Below are 20,302 nucleotides of genomic sequence, written 5' to 3'. Positions count from 1 at the left end.
TCTGGGTCCTTGTGGGAACTTGAACCCAATAACCTCACAGCACCCCCCTCTGCTGAGCTTTCTGAAGAATGCAGTTAGGGTTGAGTGACCATGTTGGGGTGTCTGAGGTGGGTATACCAGGAACTAAAAGTCTGCAATCTCAAACACCCATTGATGAACCATTGATGAAAATAGGTATGCGATTGGTTCTGTTCTTCCTAAAGTCAATAATGACTTATTTTGTCTTAGGGACATTCAGAGAGATGTTGATGCCATGGCATCATTTGGTGGGATCTTCATCTTTCCTCCTATAGGCACTCTCATCATTATTGGATATCAGCCTAATCACTGTGGCGTCATCTGTGAATTTTATGATGTTGTCATGGGACTGAGGCAGCAGACCTGATGTGTGCCAGTTCTAAGGACTGTTTTGCCTATTCTTACAGTCTGGGGTCTGCCTGTCTGAAAATTGAATAGTTAGTTGCAGATGGAGTTGCTTAAGCCAAGACCTCTGAGTTTGAACACTACTTTGGATGTCTACTTTATAGTCTATAAACAACATTCGGACCATACATAGGTGTTTTTCTTTTAAAGAGGTGGTATGCAGAGCCAGTGATATAGCATCATCTACATATCTATTAGCATTAGCAATTAACAGTAAGGAAACTATATTGGGTCAAGGGTCATTAACAACCTGACTTTTGAGAAAACAAATAACCACCATTCTATGACATGTACTTTCATATTAATTTATTTTCAATTATTTTGATATTATTTGGTGCAAAAACCCAAATTTGTGAATAGACCTTGATATTTTTTGGCTGATGATACAGTATGTTAAGCCGGCCAAACACTTGGTATGTGTTCCCCCCCCCCCGGTCGCATACGATAAGCTAACTCACGCCACACATTTCAATCAGATGTGACAGCTGGGCCTGTGGTCACACTGTATGTCAGACTGTTCACACTGCAAGACAAATGACCAACATTTCTGACATGCAAGAAATCCACCGGACTGGACCAGAGCCGGAGAGTTGATTGTGACCTCTTCTAATCGTGACATCGTGAGCCTGCTCAAACTACACCACAGATCGGACAGGAATTCAGCTTGATTAAACAGTTTTGTCGGATCCTACTGATTTGTTGCTAAAATCACATCAAAATCACAGTGTCTGCTTCACATTAGACTCCTTACTCCGACTCTGATACTGATTCTGTGCCCCATGGCCAGGCCTGTGTTTAGTAGTGGACAAATCCTTACTATTGTACTTAAGAACTAAAAGAACTAGGTACACAGAACTAAAAGTCTTTGTAATCCATTACACTGATATTTATAACATTGGACAAGCTGTCAATTCCACCCATTCCATGTGTGCACTTAAACAAGCTTTAGTATCCATACTCAGCCCTGGCACTGTAAATGGGAAACAAGCATAGTGGCTAATATCAAGCCACCAGCCAAATAACACCTTGCTTTAGGAACACAGATGAGGGGGTGTAATTTGATAGGCTGTTAAGCGGAGATATCAATAACCTTTTGCTAGATTCACAGACTTTAACAGACACATGTTAATACTACAAGAGGCTGTACATCTTCATTCGTTGTGTAAGCTGTAGGTAATTGATGCCACATGATTTATTTTTAGCTTTTTCAGCTTTCTATGATTGGTAAGGAGGATGGATGATATTTGTCAGTGTGTTTATTATACTCCCTACTGCCAATATTCAGCATCATGTAGATTGTGCATCCATCATCACTAATGTAATACATGCGAGCAACACCTCAGCCATAAAATGCTTTTTCTTCTTCTGTGTTATGGAGTCATACTGTAAGGGCTAATCTGAAGCACATAAATTACATGTGAAGTAGTGAAGGTGGGGAAATTCCATACTGTTTCGGCGAAGTGGGTGGTGTAATTGCATTATGCACAGTCAAAGGATGCATGAAGACCTGCACATTAGGTGCAATTGCATAGGCAAGACACACTCCAACAGCCATATCCTATTGAGGGAAACAGAAGACGTAGGAAAGTGACATACCCAGTGAGAGCTTGATGTTATGGTTTGTAGGTGTTTATGTATGTGTGTGTGTGTGTGTGTGTGTGTGTGTGTGTGTGTGTGCTAGTTGAGCTTTGAATTGGATAAGAACATTTCATCAAGGATTTTCACATTACCCGTATTTGGTAATTAACGGGGTCCAAGCAAAAGTGAAAATGTATGTAGAATCAGAAAGAAAACACAAAAACATGCACTTGCTCTTGCTCAGACATGACCTTAAACATTAAATGTTGCAGTGCAGCCTTCAGGTCAATTTGTTTCCAATTTGGCACATAGCTGCCGTTATGAATGAACCTTGAGACTGGTATTGACTGATCCAATTTGATTGGCTGTTGGCGGTCATTTTGAACTGTGATTCAATTGGTACTTCAGGAAATGTGACTGAATGAGGCTTTAAGTGTACAAGTGTTTTTACATATTTGAATTACAAAGATTGGACCTTTGCACCAGAACAATAATAGAATAGAAACAACAGAATCAATGCAGGCCCTGACATTTGATTGACGTGTAACTTTGGAGCAACAAATTCAAAATTAATTTAGCTATTTTGTCCAGATGGTGTGTAGATGATGGGCATCGCATTCTGTGAGAATCAGATAGATGATTCTAGCCTCAGACTAGTTCATTTTACTTTCACTTTGTTTATTTTTTTCCACAGAATCTGAGGAAAAAGGAATTTTTCAAAAACTTAATTTGGAGCGTGAGATGACCCAAAATGTAAATGGACTTATTGTATCGTGGCAAGATAATTACACTTTTGTGATATCCCTGCATGGGTACAAACTTGCCTACCAAGGTTGGTGTCTGTGTAATGTATAGTTTCTGCTGCCCAACTACTTTTAGGGTAGAATAAGAAACAGAAATAATCCTTACAAATAAAATACTGATCCAGCAGCTTCACTGCTTGGACCCCTAAATATGTGTAACTACCTACTAACACTGCCAAACCCCAGTGGTCTGTGGTGCCTCCATCAGACAAACTATAGATCTTCACAGAACAAGGAGAGGTTAGCAATTCTAAGCCAAATGCACTGTCCATTCTGTGTCTTCTGAAAATAAATCCAGTGTTTGTACACAGTCCTGGATCTGTAAATGGGAAACAAACACAGGGGTGCATCTTCACACAGAAAACTTATACCAGCTAAACAAGAACAGGTGGTGCTAATTCTGGTGCACAGGGCAGTGGAAAAGGATGAGGGAAGGCAAAAAGTATTGCACTGTCAAGAACACTAAAGGTAATGTATTTCAGTGATATTTTTCCAGTATCACCAACCTCCCCTTTAATGGCAACTATGCAGTTGTTGTTATGACATAAAAAATGTACATGTATGTGAAAATATACTAATAAAACAACTATGTGAACTACAGTAACTTGCAGGGTAAAATGTGTGGTTTAATGTCTGTTAGTAGGCATCTCCTGAGCACGGTGAAGGTCATGACACTGAAAGCTGTGCATGTCTCGAAGTTATAGCAAACTTGAAGGTATAACGTTGGTGTCTTCCACACTAATGATGGGTACAAAGCGAAGCGGGAGCAACTGCCTGGAACACTGTGCTGTTTTAATGAGCACTCCACTAATCAGACTATTGTCTCGAGCCCTGCCATGGCATGGCATACATCCACGAGTCTCCGTACACAGAGGCACAACTCCCAGCGGGCACCAGCAGGCACCGGAGGAGCAAGGGGCCTCGAGTCGTGAGGCAGCTCGACGCAGATGAATGGGAGCGGCCCGGCGCGCTGGCTGACATTTTAAAGTAAACCTAAAGCCCAACAGGCTTCGTAACCCACGCGCAACAATAAAGAGAAATAAAGCACTAATAAGCATAACGGGAAAGCCAAGGTGACATGTTTATTCAAATCATTACATTATGCTAACATCACCTCCAGCCACCTCTCCTACGCAGTGCAGGAGCTACATGACGCTTATTAAGTGCCACGGCAAAAGCTGGCCGCCCCCTGCTCTCTTGATCAAATCGGACCCTCGCTTCATCGTCCTTATTAATTAGTTCCCAGTGTGCGAATACATTAACGTCAGGAGACTTGATATATGTGTGCTTAATGCAATCCACAGAATGTGTTTTAAAAATTATGCTGCGCAGGGCCTGCCTGGGCTAAGTGGTGAAATTGGGATGGCAGCAGAACTGGATTTGTGGCTTTGCCCGAGACAAAAAAAAGAAAAAAGAAAAAAAAACAGCTAGTTTTAAAAAGGCTGTTAGAGGACTACATAGGCTACACGTAAGTGATTCCCTGGTGAGACCAAATGCTACTGAGCACACAGCTTGAGAGCGCGCTGTGTATGTGTGTGTTTGTGTGTGTGTGTGTCATGTGCAACACCCGTTGCGACGCCATAGAGTTTCTCCAGTTTCCCTGCAACGCAGTAGTCAGAAGGAAAAACTAAATGATAGGATAATCTCCCATTAAAGAAAATAAATTACAAACAAGCAACCAGCCAGGCAAGCTATGGCAGTATGATACTCAGGTGTGCAATCTCCCTTAAAATCACTATAAACACAGTGATCAGAGAAAGCCTGCAGGTACAGTGAAGGATGGTGTCATTACGCAAACATAAATCCCTGCATAGCTAAGGCTTCCTGGTGACAGGCATGCTGTAATTACTGTTCTCCATGTATACGTTAGCAGTTGTCTAAGTACAGATAATTTGCTTAAATGCATCGTAATAGGTATCAATTCCCACCATTGTTTTCACACACGGCCGTGACCTACTGGTTAGGGCTTCGGACTTGTAACCTAACCCCTCACTGCTCCCCGAGTGCCACTGTAGCAGGTAGCTCACTGCGTCAGGATTAGTGTGTGCTTCACCTCACTGTGTGTTCACTGTGTGCTTCACTAATTCACGGATTGGGATAAATGCAGAGACCATATTTCCCTCACAGGATCAAAAGAGTATACTTATACTTAAAAAAATTACCATCCAGAAAGGCAGTATTTAGAGCTCACATTTTGTTTATCAACAGCCTTATGTCCATCACAGTTTAAATCCTGACACCTGATGTAAGTGACCCTAAATGATCAAAAATGTGAGGTAAGTGAAAAAAACAAGTTTTTTTTCTAGTAGCTAGGGATCTGGCCTTCCAAGTTGAACTCTCTGTGGCTCTCTCTCAACTGAAGTTGGTTATTCAGTCTCAGGAGCTGCCATCATTGTGCCCCTGAGCCAGACACTTAACCCTGAGTTGCTTCCTCCAAGGGGACTGTCGACTGTAGTAAGTTGCAAGCACTGTATTACACTCTAAGAGCATCAGCTAAATGAGAAATAAAGTGAAGTGTACAGATGGTTACTGGAGAAAGTGGTAGAAAAAATAACCTTGTCTTACCGGACTCGTCATCGGACTTGTGCTCGTGTTCGGAGTCGGTGAGGGTGAGGGCCGAGTTGTCCCTGCTGGACAGTCCTGAGCTGCAACGCGACTTCAGCCCACGACCGCCCCACATCCGCACGGCCCGCTCAGGAGTCATGGCCTCCTCGGGGTCTGATTCGTTGTCGGGGTCCGAGGCAGCGCTGAGGGCGTAGCCGTGCTGGACCTGGTCCAGGTCAGAGTGAAATGTGCTGGACTGGGATGGTGGCTCACACAGGCCCAGCTCAGCCAGCATGAAGCTCCCTATGACCGCAACATCAACATCAAAAGCAAAGGGGTTGAATGAGAGTGTTGCTTGTTAGTGCATATTTGTACATATATCATAGAGTGCATACTTAAAGAACATAACTGTGTGTGGGTGTTTTACTGAAGTTGTTTTATTTAGTAATTTGGCCCAAAACAGGCAGACTCTATTTCCATAAAGGAAGGTGTTAAACTTTATAAGTAAGCCTGTAGAGATTAAGTGAACAAAAAAAGACAACCATCACAACTTCACATCCTTTTAATTTGAAATAATCAGGATTGCAAATAGACTTTGAAATGATATCTGTCTTATTTGTAGTCGTTTGCATGTATATTTAGTCGAGACATATTGTGTGTCTCTCTCTGTGGCTCTCTCTCTCTCTGTGGCTCTTTTTCGTCCTCACTCGCGGATGTGTTCGCCATGCTATGAAATGGCCAAACTTCGGAGCCAGAGGCAGATGGGCCATCCTTGCGAGTTGGACTCAGCTCAAAGCCTCCGAATCTAAGCTTGAACATTTTCCTTGACACTCTCCCACTGGCCCCCTGGCTTGCGCTCTGAGATTCAAACACCATTTGTCATCATATATCAGTCATAGTAGTAGTAGAAGTAGTGATAATGGTGGCCGAGCTACTATTTCCATGTATGATGGTAAGCAGCATGTTGTGAGGATAATCGAACATGGGCAAAAGCAATTATCTGAATTGAAGTACATCAAAGGGAAATCAATAAAACAACAAACACCCAATTAAGTCTGAGCTGCAGAAAAAAAAGCAATCAAGCAGGAGGCGACCACAAGCCATGCATTTCCTGCAATAATTAGAGACGTTGTGGGTGCAATCTCCTGCAATCAACCCAGAAGATGGAACTAAATTAATTAAAGAAAAAAATACTTTGAGATCATTTGTAAATGAAATAGGAAAACATGGTAAAAGGTTAAGGTTGCTCTGTACAGGAAATAAGGTCCCATCCTATTCCTGTACAGACCTATCCCTATGATGTAAAGACATAAAGACCTATCCCTATGATGTCTAAGAAATAAAGACGCTTCCTAATATCCTGTCCTATCCAATGACACATCCTGTCTTTGTTCTGTCTGTTGTTTAAACTCACAAGCAATTGCACATTCAATTTGCAATTACAAATTCGTAACAACAAGCTGGTTCAGGTCACTGTTTAAATGGGCCATTTAAATTAAAGTGCCAATTTGCAGAAACTCCTCGCAGTGTAGTTTTAACTGGAGTAAAGATGAATGTTTTTGGTTCACAAATAACTAGACATTTGGATGAACATTGTGATAGCCGTGTGAATATATACAGCACATATCCATGAAACATCAAAAGGAGAAACACAACGCACAGACAAATGGATAGAGGATCGAGTCCAGCTTTGTATCAATAGTCCTCATACCTGCCACTCCAACATTTCCTGCTAATATGTATGTATGTATGTACCATAGGTGCAGTACATAGTATTACAGGCACTTTGCTTTTCTTACATATAAAGACATATTAACTGTCATGTTTCAGTGTAATATTCAACAGGTATTCAGGACGATAATATGAAGCCATCTGGTAAAAACAGAGGTCAGCAACACAGCATAGGGGGGTAGACAAAAGGGTAGGAAATGTCTGTCTCTCCACAGGTAAGAGGGGCAGGAGGAGTCGGAGGGAGGGACACCCAGATATTTGCCTGTGAGGACACAGGTGCATTGGGGCCGGCCGTGAGACGTACCTCTGTACTGCACACCTGAGAGGAAATAGCTGATACCAACAGGAGCCACCTCCACGTAGGCTGGATGAGTAAGAACAGCACAGGACTCTGTGAATAGAGGAACACTCGCCTTTCCCTCCTCACTTCCCCCCTTTTCATTCTTCATTCCTTTCTTCATACTTTCTATTCACCTTTCCCCCCTTTTTATGTATGATTCATTCACTTTCTTTCATGGTTCGATTCAGGCCGTCATGGATTTTGGCCAGTCATTCAGCTGCTCTGACGTACAACTCAGTCACTAATGGGAACAAGGAGTAATAACAATCATTTTCCAAGTGATGGAGGCAGGATAATTTCACTCTTCAAATATTGTATTAGAGCCCTTTAATGTGACCCCAAAACTAGGCGAGAGAGGGAAATGGTCTGCACACTGTATATGGGCTCCAAGAGATACTTTATTTATTCTTAAAAGGCAACTCAACAGATCTTCATCAGGCATCTTCATCTTCATCGCCCCAAAACTAGGCAACATACAGTATACTGAATCAGAGGAGGGGCACACTGCAGACATGACAGGTCCAGCCACATCAGACAACGCAAACTCTGATCCATATAAGAAGACTGGGGGGAAATGAACTGTGGGTTTGAAAAAGGAGAGGAGTGTCCATGTGCTTTAGGAGGCTGCAGCAACCCTTTCCATCTACACTTTAATGGAGAGCGATGGACATGAGAAACCAATCAATACGCATATTTCCATGTAAGCAGCTGAAAACTAATGACATAGAAAAAGCCTCACAGTAGTAAACCCCTTTACCAATCTGTTGGAGATGGAAATAGCCATCTCCCCATGGTAGAATCTTCAATTTGCTTTTCCAACTCTTAAAAAATGTAAGAGAAAATTGCATATCCCCTGATGTAACGCTAACTTAACTGCCTCTTAAACAGGACATAAAGGAATATCGATCACATCCCCTCCCAGCTTATAGCAGTTGTTCAAAAATTCCTCTCACCTAGTCTACAGTAAGAGAAAGAAGACAAGACAATGCCATTTGCTGCAAGAATGGTTTCTATGGTAACATGACACACATGCCAGCAGGTACTTCAAAGTGTTTTTTTAAGGAAGCCACGGCATAAAGGTGTTCTGAAAAAAATACCAAGGTGAACGAAAGATTACAAAAGTCAAATTATAAGACCAGCAGATAAAACGATGCATGATGCAAATTCAAAGCAGCCTAATCTCAAAACAGCAGTTTCTGAACCAGCAAATATTTCATTTGATTGAGCTACCTGTATATTCACTTTGTGATTCATACCTCTTGTTCTGCGTCCCTCCCTCATGCCCTCTCTTCCTGTTCTGTAATCATTAGAGTGACGTGTAACACACAGAGTGGCACTGTGACTAATCTAATTGTGGGAAGTGGTGTGATGCCAGGGAGCAAAGGCTGGAAACTGGCAAGCATTTATGATTAGAGGCTTCATAAAGGGAGCCAGCATGTCTCAGGCCCCCACAGTCTCAGATACCATGTTGGTAGATGTACTTCTTATACAAAAGTAAGGTACGGTCAAACTATTGATTCATTTTTGATTAGATGAGAGGCATACCATGAATGGCGGTATCTTAGAACGTCCCCACTCAAGCCACTAGTTAAGAGCAAGCAACTAGTTAGAAGTAGACTAATGCAAAATGTGCTGAAATGCAAAGAATATCACTTCAAACATCAACTCATAGATGAATATGAATTTGCCAGTGTTTCAAAAGTTTTCTTCATTGTAATCCTAACCATGTGTGTCACTGTTCAGAAACTCGGAAATAAAATGTATGCCTGTTATAATAAAAGGAACTTTACTTTAAAGAACTCCAGAGCAATAAATATTCAACCATTTAAGGGACCTTAAAGCTGATAATTTGCCCAGAAGGTGCTCATTTGTGGTAGATATTATAAAATGGCTTTTTAGAGGAGAGCTAACATTCAGAACCGCACTAATTTTACAGGCTTATGCACCCCTGAATCCCAGAATTACCATCCATTAGAGACCAGAGGGGGTGAAAAAAATCAAGGTCTACTTGACTGCATTATTGTTTGCCTTAAGAGCCTGACTGGAGCCCATTCCAGACAACCTAGACTATAAGGTCACTCTCTCTTTACTTTCTTTTTTATGACAGGCTGAGCTTATTTATGGATACCATATAAAGTATAAACGTATTTGTACATAAAATGTATATACTGTATGTACTGTTTGTATGATGAAGAATATTTTGTAAGTGAATGAAAAAAGGCAACATACTAACGTTTTGCTTAAATCGGTATTCTTATCTACTTCTTTGAACGGAGATGTTAAGGGGGTGCATGTATCATATCAAAGAAAGGTCTGATTTCATCATTTCACAGAATGTTTGGTAGCAGACACTCTTACTGTAGACATATCAACATGAACAATCTTGCTTGTCAGACAGCCCAGAATATAACACAATTTTTTTCACCCACTGAGAAGAACCATGTGAGGAAAATCAATTCTTCCTCCTCTTCATGGCTGCAGATAGAGGAGGCAACATGGCATGCCCTCAGGAGCCAGTATGGGGATGGACAGAAGGATGGAGGAAAGAGATCCAATGTTCTTTTTCTCCCTCCCTTTGGACCAAGCCCCTACTTTCTTCATTCTGCGTCGTGCCAGATAACCATTTCAAAGACACGCACGCTTCGCCTCGTCTCGCCTCTAAGTGTGGAGGAGAGACTCGACTCAGCCAGGGAGGGCTGGAGAGAAGCTCATGGAGATCACGGCTGTCGATTTATCCTCTCACACAGACCGACAAGGGCTTTGGTCCACCAGGCCCCGCAGATGGGACCTTCGCGGCCGAGAGTTTGCTCCATCACTCACTCACCCTCCTCTCCCCAGCCAAAGATGGGGAGGAGGAGATCAGCTAGTATTAGCAGAGTGGATCTCACGCTGGAGGAGTCTGTGCACTCTGCGGAGGAGCCCATTTAGACCTTGAGTTTGCCTGGACACCGTTTAAGTATAGGGGGAAAACCACTCCTACTGTATACCACCCCTTACCAACACAATCACATACACTTACTGTAGTCAGGTCTTGGCTAAGTAGATACAGTGATTACCTGCACACTGTATTAAGTCTAATCTTTTCACTGTGTTCTTGAGGTATGAGCTACACCAGGCGCGTAACTGAAGCGTTCCATTCGCGTAGCGTCTGCTGCAACAATTAGCTGTCACTATAATCAATGGAAGTAGCTACACCAGATGTGATAGTGGCGCGTACGTTCGTAAAAAAATAGACCAGTCTTTTAAAATGGATTTTACGCGTCGCAAACGGAACGCTTCAGTTACGTGCCTGGTGTAGTTCATGCCTTACACTCAAATTTTCACATCAATCTGTTAAGATAGGACATCACTCATAGGAAATCTTTCACGAGTTGGTCAGCATTTCAAGGAAATTGTCATATATGCTATCATGTATGACTGCAAGGAAATGTGCAAGGCTATTCACATATATACAGGCCGATACACTAGATTTGCTATACTGCATGAGCAACCAAGCTGAATGTCTTTTCTGAAGCCCTGCTTGGCCTATAAAGATTAGAGAATCTGTGTTTTATTCTGCCAGGGGAACATTACAGCCTGCCACCAGATGTTGTGGAGACACAAACTGCTCTTATGGGCCGATACGGGGGTGCTTTCAGAGCCCAGAACTCTGCGTTCTCTCGTTTCCGTGCGGCCATTACCGCCGCTCCCTGGACTTCCCCGCCTCCCACACCATATGGCTCATTGCTGGGCAGCCGGAGAGCCTAGACGGACTCTTCAACAGAGGCCACATAAGCAATTCATCAGCTCTGTGGGACTGGCCTAGCTCACGGAAGAAAAACACGGCACTGAGTTCATACCTACAAGGCTGCTGTTGCCTGGAACACGAAAAGGGGTAAGAGGGAGGGCAGCGCACAGAAGGCATGGGGGCTATTTATGCTACTCCCTGGCTAAATGCCCCTGCTGTTTAGTGCTGGGATGAAAGCTACACTTCGCACCACTCTCCCCCTACCTGCTCAAAGCTTCACCAACAAATGCACCTCCTAGGACGTCTGTCGAAATACCGGTACTTCCTGCAATCTCACACTGACTCGAGAATGTGAGAGGAGCGGCGCTACATCTGTAGCTGTCTGGCCTAAATTATTTAAAGCTTCAGAGATACAGTGAACAGTACATAACAAGCATGTAAGCATTAATGGGTATGTGTATATGTCTAAATGTATGTACAGTGTACTGTATGTTTCAGTGAGTGTATGTTGATGGGTTGGGTGAGTTATTGTTTGTATGTGTGTGTGTTTGTGTGTGTGTGTGTGTGTGTGTGTGTGTGTGTGTGTGTGTGTGTGTGTTTGTGTGTGTGTGTGTGTGTGTGTGTGTGTGTGTGTGTGTGTGTGTGTGTGTGTAAGTGTGTGTGTGTGTGTGTGTGTATGTGTGTGTGTGTGTGTGTGTATGTGTGTGTGTGTGTGTGTGTGTGTGTAAGTGTGTGTGTGTAGGGGTCAATGTGGCGAGAGTGCTGTGCTATGATTTTCCACACCATTTAAGAGAGCTCAGAGGAGTAAAATGGAGGACAAGGTCATCAACTGCTTTGGAGGCACGGAACATTCCAGCAACAATGGGCTACCAATGAGTGGCATGTTAATTCTCAGTGACAGAGGACCCACATCTTCCTCTGCGCTTTGATCTTGGCCAGTCTCCACAGAATGCACAGAAACCCTCAGAATTAATAGATTAAATAAATAGATGTGTGCCTCTGCAGTTAATTTCACATAAAAACTTTCAGGGCTCAAAGCGTCAGGCTCAAATTGGATTTGGCTTTATCCCTCAAGAGGTATTGTGCCATAGAACCAGCATAGAGGACTTTTACGAATCAGGGGCAAAGCTCCAGCAAATTATACTGAAGTACAGCAAAGATGTCAATTATGTGGCAATTCTGTCAATAATGCTAAAAGGACTTACAGTAGATGAACTTAGGCTTTAAAACAGGGATAAAACATTCTTCACTCATCACTCTTCTGTCTGCATCCAGGTTGTCTCCGTATAAGCTACCTGTCCCCAGTTAGTGGGCATTTCAATCCTTCATCATCTTCATCACCATTTTCATGCATTTATTACTGTAACCTATTAACTGATTGATATATTTCTAATATTTTAGTCTATCTACTATCTAATTTAGTAACATTTGATCACAGATCACAGATGACATTATTGTTAACATAGCAGTTAAACATGACTGTTTAACTCTCTGAAAGTTATTTTCTGTCCATTCCTTAGAATCATCTGGACATTCCAGAACAGGACTTGGTGTGACAGTGGACATGTGAGCTGGGCTCCAGGGGGAATCAGGAACCATCGTTTTAGCATTTAGCAGTCAGGCTCACTACAGTACACGTAATGTGAGAGGTTTCTGAGGAAGCCTGTGCAGTAACCTGTCTGTATGATGTACTGTATGTACTGTAAGGTGGAAGACTGCAGCTCCAGTTATCTCCAGGCAATCCTGGCTGAATGTCAGGGGTTAATTATCCACTGGGTTCTTTGTGAGTAACCGATTGTATTCACTTGTACCTGACCTCATAGCTCAAAAAACATTCACATAAAACAAAATCAGTTGCATATTACACACAGAATTAGTCTCTCTGGGAATAACAGTTGTTTGCACTACCCGCTCATCAAAAATACTTTCATTTGTATTTGTACTTTTTCTAAAAATGACCTGTCTTTTTACACTCACTTACTTTTTGTATTCATTGCTCTTACATTCCTGGGCCCACTGTCAACATTAATTATGTACACAATTCTTGTCTCCCATTCTAAATGCAGATACAAAATTTAATTTTCATGCACCATTGTGCATATGAATGCAGTTTTCTTTTTTAAATCTCATCCAATAAATTGTATTGAATGAGAATGATGAGCAACAATAACAGCAAAATCAATATGCACAATGCATATTTCATGATTTCAGAGCAGGATCCATCCCAGCCTTCCTACTGCCTGTGATCCCACTTCTAATCACAAAACTCACACAGCCGCTTGTTCTTTTCCCATCACTTTCATATCACAAGTTCAACCACCTGTGAAATTAATGACAGAATTGTTGTGGTTATCGGGACTCACTTAATTCCCATATGCCTACATATAGCTTGCCTGTGCATGCAGGTGTTCAAAAACAGGGTGGAAAAGTAAAAAGCTAAGGAAGTGAGAAAGCAACATGATGGAATGAAAATGAAGGAAGGTGAGACGTGTCGTACAAGTAAGAAAGGAAGACAGAGAAGGACAGAGAGAGTGCAAGAGAGAGAAAAAGGAAGAAAAAGGATGGATAATGGCGCAATATGGATCTACCAACACCACAATCATGAGTACCATATTGTTTTTATACAACAGTTCCACTTACATCTAATAACGCTTAAATACATCAAATTGTCTTTTCTATTGTTCATATTGATTTTTGTTCATTCTTCATGTGCCCCTTAAAAAAAGTTCCTATCTACTTTTGGCGTCTACTGTTGCCAAGCAACAGAAAATGTTACTCTGCAGCCTAGTTGAAAGCGAAAGGCTCCATCCATGTGCACAATAATTTGTATGACCGCCTGCTAATCTGAATATATAGCTTATTCCATTTCTCATTCAATAACTGTCAAATGTGACATTATGAAATTGCTGCTCTCTCAAGAGTTTTAATAAATAGAATGTTTGCTGAAGAGTGATTACCAGCTGTATAGTGTTGTCCTCTCATCCAATCAGAGATGAATAAATAGTTTGACTGGACCTAACTGTTGTATAAGGCACTAGACTCTAACAGATAATATGGTAGTGGAAAAGGACGTTGAAAAGGATGGCTGCTGGATCAAAATGATTTAGCAATGTTAAAAAATGATCAGCACATCTAATGACTTGTTAAAAAAGACAAATACTAGAATAACAGGAGCTACAGCATTTAGTGTGCGGACCTATCCATTTTTAAACATTGCTAGGATTGCAAGGTTAAAGTATTTGTCCCACTTTGAGACCAGCTGTAAAAAGCAACAGAAATGAACAGACAGATAGAGGCAGAGAAAGAAAGAAATAGAGAGAAAGCAAAAGAGAGATGAGGGAGGTGTACTGCGCTCACCTTGCCTGACGTACTCCTCCCTCTCGTGGTGCACGAGCTCGGCAACGCAGCCCCCGTAGCGCACGCGGCTCTCATGCTCGTAGGCCTTGAGCGTGCCGCTGGCGCTGTAGGCCTTCTGCGCGACCGCCACGCAGCACTCGTCTGCGTCCAGGGCCGCCGTGGCCGTGGCGTAGCGGAGGTCCCTGCGGAAGCTTCCGCGGCCGAGCGAGCGCTGCCGCCTGTCCCTCATGTCCATCACGGCGGCCAGGCCAGGCCTCACACGCGCGACGTCTTCTCCTGCCCCCAGGCACCGCCACAACTCACAGCCTCCACCTGTGGGAACACAACAGCCATGGGAGCATCACTGCATTTCAGTTCTCTTTTACACATGGTCATGGGGCTTACTTTAACTTGTGGAAGACTTTTCAGTTAATAAAACAGTTGTAAACATACACACATGCATTCACTCTATTTTACATGTTGCTAGGGTGAGAAATCAATCAAATGTGTGTGTGTGTGTGTGTGTGTGAGAGAGAGAGACAGAGAGAGAGGGAGAGGGAAAGAAGGAGAGTTTGGGATTGAACTCTCTTACTATTTTGGCTGAAATACTAAAACACTTTCAAAAGACTCACTTTGTTTGTGAACACCATCATATATTTGGATCAATAGCAAAGCATATCAAGCCAAAAGTTCTCCAGCTCTACAGAAAGCCATCCTCTATCCTGAAGAAGTCATTGGAGACACAAAAAATAAGAGAGTTTCCAAAGGCTTATTGTTACTGAAAAAAACTACAAATCCCATGGCTCCCATGCCTACAAAGGGGCCAAGGGATTTGAGACACAGAGACAAAGAAAGAAGATGGACTGAAAGACAGACAAAGAGACAGAGATGAAGATAGATGAATAAGGAAAGAAAAAATAGAGAGAGTGAGAGAAGAGAGTCCCTTGAAGCAGGCTTTGAGGGAGGTAGCCAGGCCCCCTTTCTGACACCCTCCTACTCTGCATCTGTTTGGGAAGCGGCTCTCAGTTTAGCAGGCCAACTCTGAAGCAATGAGTCACAGATAAACATTCATAACACCCCTCAAGACATCACACATGTAACACACAAATATACTGCCTCAGTCTATGGTCCACATAGAGTCATTCCACATTATATAATTGCTTAATGTAAGAACCTGAGGCAAGATTACTTTATCCAAGGAAAAAAAGTAGTGACCGATCCAAAATAAATAGAACAGCTGGATAGAGAAGCACCCTGGGACAGGCAAGCATGAGTGGATGGGTGAGTTTACTGCGTTTATTTGATCCACATTCTGGCTCATTACCCGTTTTCAACAGGAAAAAGATGGGATGGGTAGGAGCCTGAAGTTTAGCCAGACTGACAAACTCGATACAGTAGAGTTAAGGTGTAAATGAACAGCTCCCAATACATCTGGAGATAAAGAGACACAGGGCTTGATGATGAATCCATTGGGGGGATGTTGGCATGGATCCTAGCTCTTTCTATTATTTTATGAGACATCTTTGTCAACACTCATACTTTTGCTGCTAGCCCTTACAACTTCAGAGGAACATAACATATATCAAAATAAGTATAAGACTGTTGATATTGATACTTCAGTCTTATAACAAATATAAGTTATATTTGTTATAAGACTGAAGTATAAGTATAACAGCGTTTTTCATCTCAAAAGAGGTTCTTTTAATGTTTTGTCACTTCTTGTGACCAATATTAATATAACAGCGTTTTATCCATTTTATACACTATGCAAACATACAGGGCTCTATTATTCTTTTATACCTTTCTATGCATGAATAGCTGCTGAAAAAACACCAAAGTGAAATCCTCAACATGTCCGCAGATTAACAGGAAAGTGGCGTTATGGAGAAATCCCCAGAGAGGGTGGGAGAGTCAGAGAGATAAAGAGTGGGTCCAGCCAAGCTACAGCAGGGTGTGAGGACGGAAGCCATGTTACGGATTTCAGTTACATTTCAAGACAAAAGGGCTCAACAAGCAGACAGAGGCTTCCTCCGTCACCGGGAGAAAACAAAAATCAGGCTCTTTTGGACTCGCCACAGCGGTGGCAATCCTCGCGCTCCATTAAAACTAATCCCCCAAATCCACACTGGGCAGAGCACTCGCTGCCTTAATCTGCCTGAAAACAAAAGGATTTGGGGTGCCACCGACTGACTTTGCCACCACGGTGCTGGCGGGCTGTAAGGATGGCATAGTTGGCACAGTGCGGACACCTGTAGACCCTGATGAGCCTATTAGAGAGTGTTTAGTACAGGGCAACGCCGTTTTGTAGAGCAGCCAAAAGAAGCCAGTGCTACGCAATGGAACAGAAAGTCATTCAAAGCTGAAATATACGAGACCAGCTTTGCATGACTGGAAATGCTCCAGTATGGTCACCATCATCAAAGGGCTGAAGTAGCACACATATGAGAACGACATGTGATTCATCACGTGTGCTGAAACCCGACTGCCCGTGCCAGGACACACAATTTACATCACTGTTCCCAAGCATGAAATTAAAGAGATAAAAACCAAGGTGCAGAATAAGGCCTCGTTTTTCATCAAAGCAGAGGGAGCTGCAAAATCATACTTAGGGCCCTCATTTGAATGACTGCCAAAGCGTCTTACATCTAATGCCTCACACAGTTTTTGAATTCTTTTATACTTTTATTTGCCTAGCAATGATTGTGATGTTTGGACCATATGTTTGACACATTAGACTTAAGACTTTGAATGCCCTTCGCTCAAGTGAGGGCTCATAATAATGGATCTTATAATGGTTCTTATATATGTAGTTTATGCCTTATGTTTCCTAGAATTGGAATTAAAGTGAAGTAGATCTGCATTCTGCCGTGCGCGCCTAAGTCGGCCATTTCTATCTGTATGTCTCTGTGTTCTTAGAGATAATGAGAAAGGGCTGTTTCAGGAACTGTGTGTGCTTGAGTTTCACATTCTCTTTGAAAGAGCAATACAATTCATCAGTTTCACCCTCCTCAAAAGGAATGAGACAATACGTTGACCACACACAAAGGAAGATGATGGAAACGAATGTAAAGAAATGTAGCGACCTTACAAGAGTTGAACAGCATGAATCACTGGTTCATGGCTAGCTGAGGAAAGGCTGCTTTGACTTTGATTTGTTTGACGGACTCAAAACCCGCACAGAAACAGTGCTGCCCAACCGAGGAGCCAGAATTACAAAGACGCCTTTCAAACCTATTGCTAGCCTGGGCACTGTGGAGATGGAAACACATAGGCTATTCTCTCAATTATCAAACACAAAAATGTCAGCACGAACAATGAATAGTGGTGGGGAGGGATATTCATCGCTTCATGCACCCTCAATGTTCCTACATTACAAAGACTAAAGGAGCACAAAACCAACTAGATGTAAAGGCAGACATGCCAACTGCTTCACTGAATAGCACATTATTGAACTGTACAGTACACATTTCTTTAGTGGAGAGCCGAGTTTCTCTATATAATTCAGCTCGCAGTTGCAATGTGCAATGAAAACAACTTTGTGCAGCTTTGCATACAAGTTTTAAATGCTCTTCATGCTCACCAACAAATTAAAATCTAAAATGTCTAAAAAACAAATGTCGTTAGAAAAAAATGTCTACATTTTTTTTAAAAGAAACCACAGAGCCGACACCTTTTTCTATCTAACCTTGATTCTAGTACTAGAATTATGGCCCAGAGACAGCAGGTAATCGCTGTGGGTGGGTTGAATGATGTGTGACCACCTCTTTCCTAATCACACCTTGACAATATAACCCCCACCCCCCAGCACTAACATCCTGCTACATGCAGAATGTCTGGTATGTGCACTAGAGCCAGACTGCTTCAAAAATACAAGCTGCCAGGCAGCACAGCAGGAGGTGAGGATCCCTGTGTCATGTGTCCACATGAATGTAAACAAAAAGCTGGGTCTTTAAGGTGCAGTCCGCGATTCAAATCCAAAACTCTTTCTGCCAAGTTCAGTGAATTGCTCCTAACGAGCCACTGGCTGTCATTTCCATCATTCACTAGTTACATTCCGTAATTTGCAAACAGATATTATAATAGCACAATAGAAAAGCATGTTTGGCGAAGTCTCTGGCCAGGGTCCTGAAGTGATTTGCGGGATCGTGCAGGAGTCAACTGCGCAGGCAGGAGTCGTGCAGGATTCTGCCATACACCCCTTTATTCTTTAACTATGGAAGACGGGAGGCGTAACGGCTCCCACACACAGCTGCGTGCGGTGCAGTGCTGGAGACGCATCCCGTCCACTTCACATGGGCTTACGTCATCCGTTGCCGAACTGAATTGTGGGTCCGTTGCGTCACGTTTCTCCTGTCGCTCGTGTCGAAAAGTTCAACTTTTGCTGCACCGACGGACAACAACAGAAGGCACCAGCCAATCAAATTACAGTTATACTTCGTCATTTGCATAGCTACCGTCGGGACCACCCACTGGCATGCGTTGACGGAACGCAAGTGTGTATGGAAGCCGTAAGGGGAGGTGGTGTGTTGCAAGCGGAGTAACGCTGATGCTGCAACTTATTCCTCAGCTGCCTTACGTCCAACACTGGCATTGAGTTGGGGTAAAAGTGATGCTCCCTTAACCTTAAATACATTTTGTGATCACCACATAGATTAGATTTTGTTACTATTTCATGTAGACCCTGTTCACCCTGTACACATCTGACTTCTGCTACAACACCGAGTCATGCCACATGCAGAAGTTTTCTGATGATACTGCAATTGTGGCGTGTATCAGGGACGAGCAAGAGGCGGAGTACAGGAGCCTGGTGGAGGACTTTGTGCAGTGGTGCAAACTCAATCACCTTCAACTAAACACTTCAAAGACCAAAGGAGATGGTGGTGGATTTCCGCAGGTCTAAGCCCGCTCTGCTACCGGTCTCCATTGATGGAGTCAATGTGAAGGTGGTAAGCACCTACAAGTATCTGGGTCTCCACCTGGACAATAAACTGGACTGGTCAGCCAACACTGATGCACTCTACAAGAAAGGACAGAGCAGGCTGTACTTCCTGAGGAGGCTGCGGTCCTTCAATGTGTGCAGCAAGCTCCTCAGGATGTTCTATCAGTCTGTTGTGGCCAGCGCCCTCTTCTAAGCAGTGGTATGCTGGGGAGGAAGCACAAAGAAGAAGGATGCTGGGCGACTTGACAGGCTGGTAAGGAAGGCTGGCTCTGTAGTGGGAGCTGAACTGGAGTGCATCACTTCAATATCTGACAAAAGGACCCTAAACAAACTGATCAACATCTTGGACAATGAATGTCATCCGCTCTACAGCACTATCAAAAACCAAAAGAGCTTGATCAGCTGGAGACTTCGCTCACTGCCATGCACAACTGAAAGGCTGAGGAAGTCATTTGTTCCTAGGGCCATTGAACTGTTCAATGCCTCACTAAAGGGAAGAGGAGAGATAGACTTCTCTGCTTAGTCTGTCTGCCTCTCCACCCTTTCCATGTTTGAGTACTGACTGCCCACTACTGCTTTACTACTGTTTTACTACTGTTTTACTAATGTACACAGCCTAATGTTTTCACTACTGTTTTACTGCTACACTGCTACACTGTTTTTTTTCTTTTTCATGCTATATTAGCACACATGATCAATGGCTGCGGTCAGGCTTCTGCTACAATACTAAATGAATGAATGGCTATAACCCTATTACCTCAACCTGTTCTTGCACTGAAATAGTTTTTATTTTACCTTGTCTACATTATACTTTACTTTACTCTCCTATTTGTCCATATTATTTATGCTGGTCTCTAGACCTTACTCTTGCACTATTGGAC

At 42.8% G+C, this 20,302-nt stretch overlaps 1 protein-coding gene across 5 annotated transcripts in view; it reads right to left on the bottom strand.

Annotated features, from left to right (window-relative positions):
- The window catches only part of tenm2b (teneurin transmembrane protein 2b), a 153,215-nt gene extending 138,477 nt beyond the window's left edge, over positions 1-14,738 (bottom strand). For 3 of the 5 annotated variants that reach the window (XM_076275115.1, XM_076275117.1, XM_076275118.1), the window contains exons 1-3: positions 14,504-14,738; positions 7,507-7,513; positions 5,370-5,647 (exon numbers count right to left, since the gene is read on the bottom strand). In XM_076275115.1, the coding sequence (XP_076131230.1) occupies positions 5,370-5,647; positions 7,507-7,513; positions 14,504-14,738 (520 nt within the window). Of the gene's footprint in view, positions 1-5,369; positions 5,652-7,398; positions 7,444-7,506; positions 7,514-14,503 lie in introns of all 5 variants that reach the window. The other 2 variants (XM_076275114.1, XM_076275116.1) reach the window with 2 other exon arrangements.
- Positions 14,739-20,302: the final 5,564 nt, after the last annotated feature.

Source organism: Alosa pseudoharengus, unplaced genomic scaffold, assembly GCF_046254945.1.
Source record: "Alosa pseudoharengus isolate Yale_2024_CS ecotype anadromous, Long Island Sound unplaced genomic scaffold, YU_APseudo_1.1 YU_APseudo_1.1_scf_8, whole genome shotgun sequence".
NCBI lineage: Eukaryota > Metazoa > Chordata > Actinopteri > Clupeiformes > Clupeidae > Alosa > Alosa pseudoharengus.
Note: the sequence above shows the minus strand (reverse complement) of the source record. Positions and strands in the feature narration are given on the sequence as shown.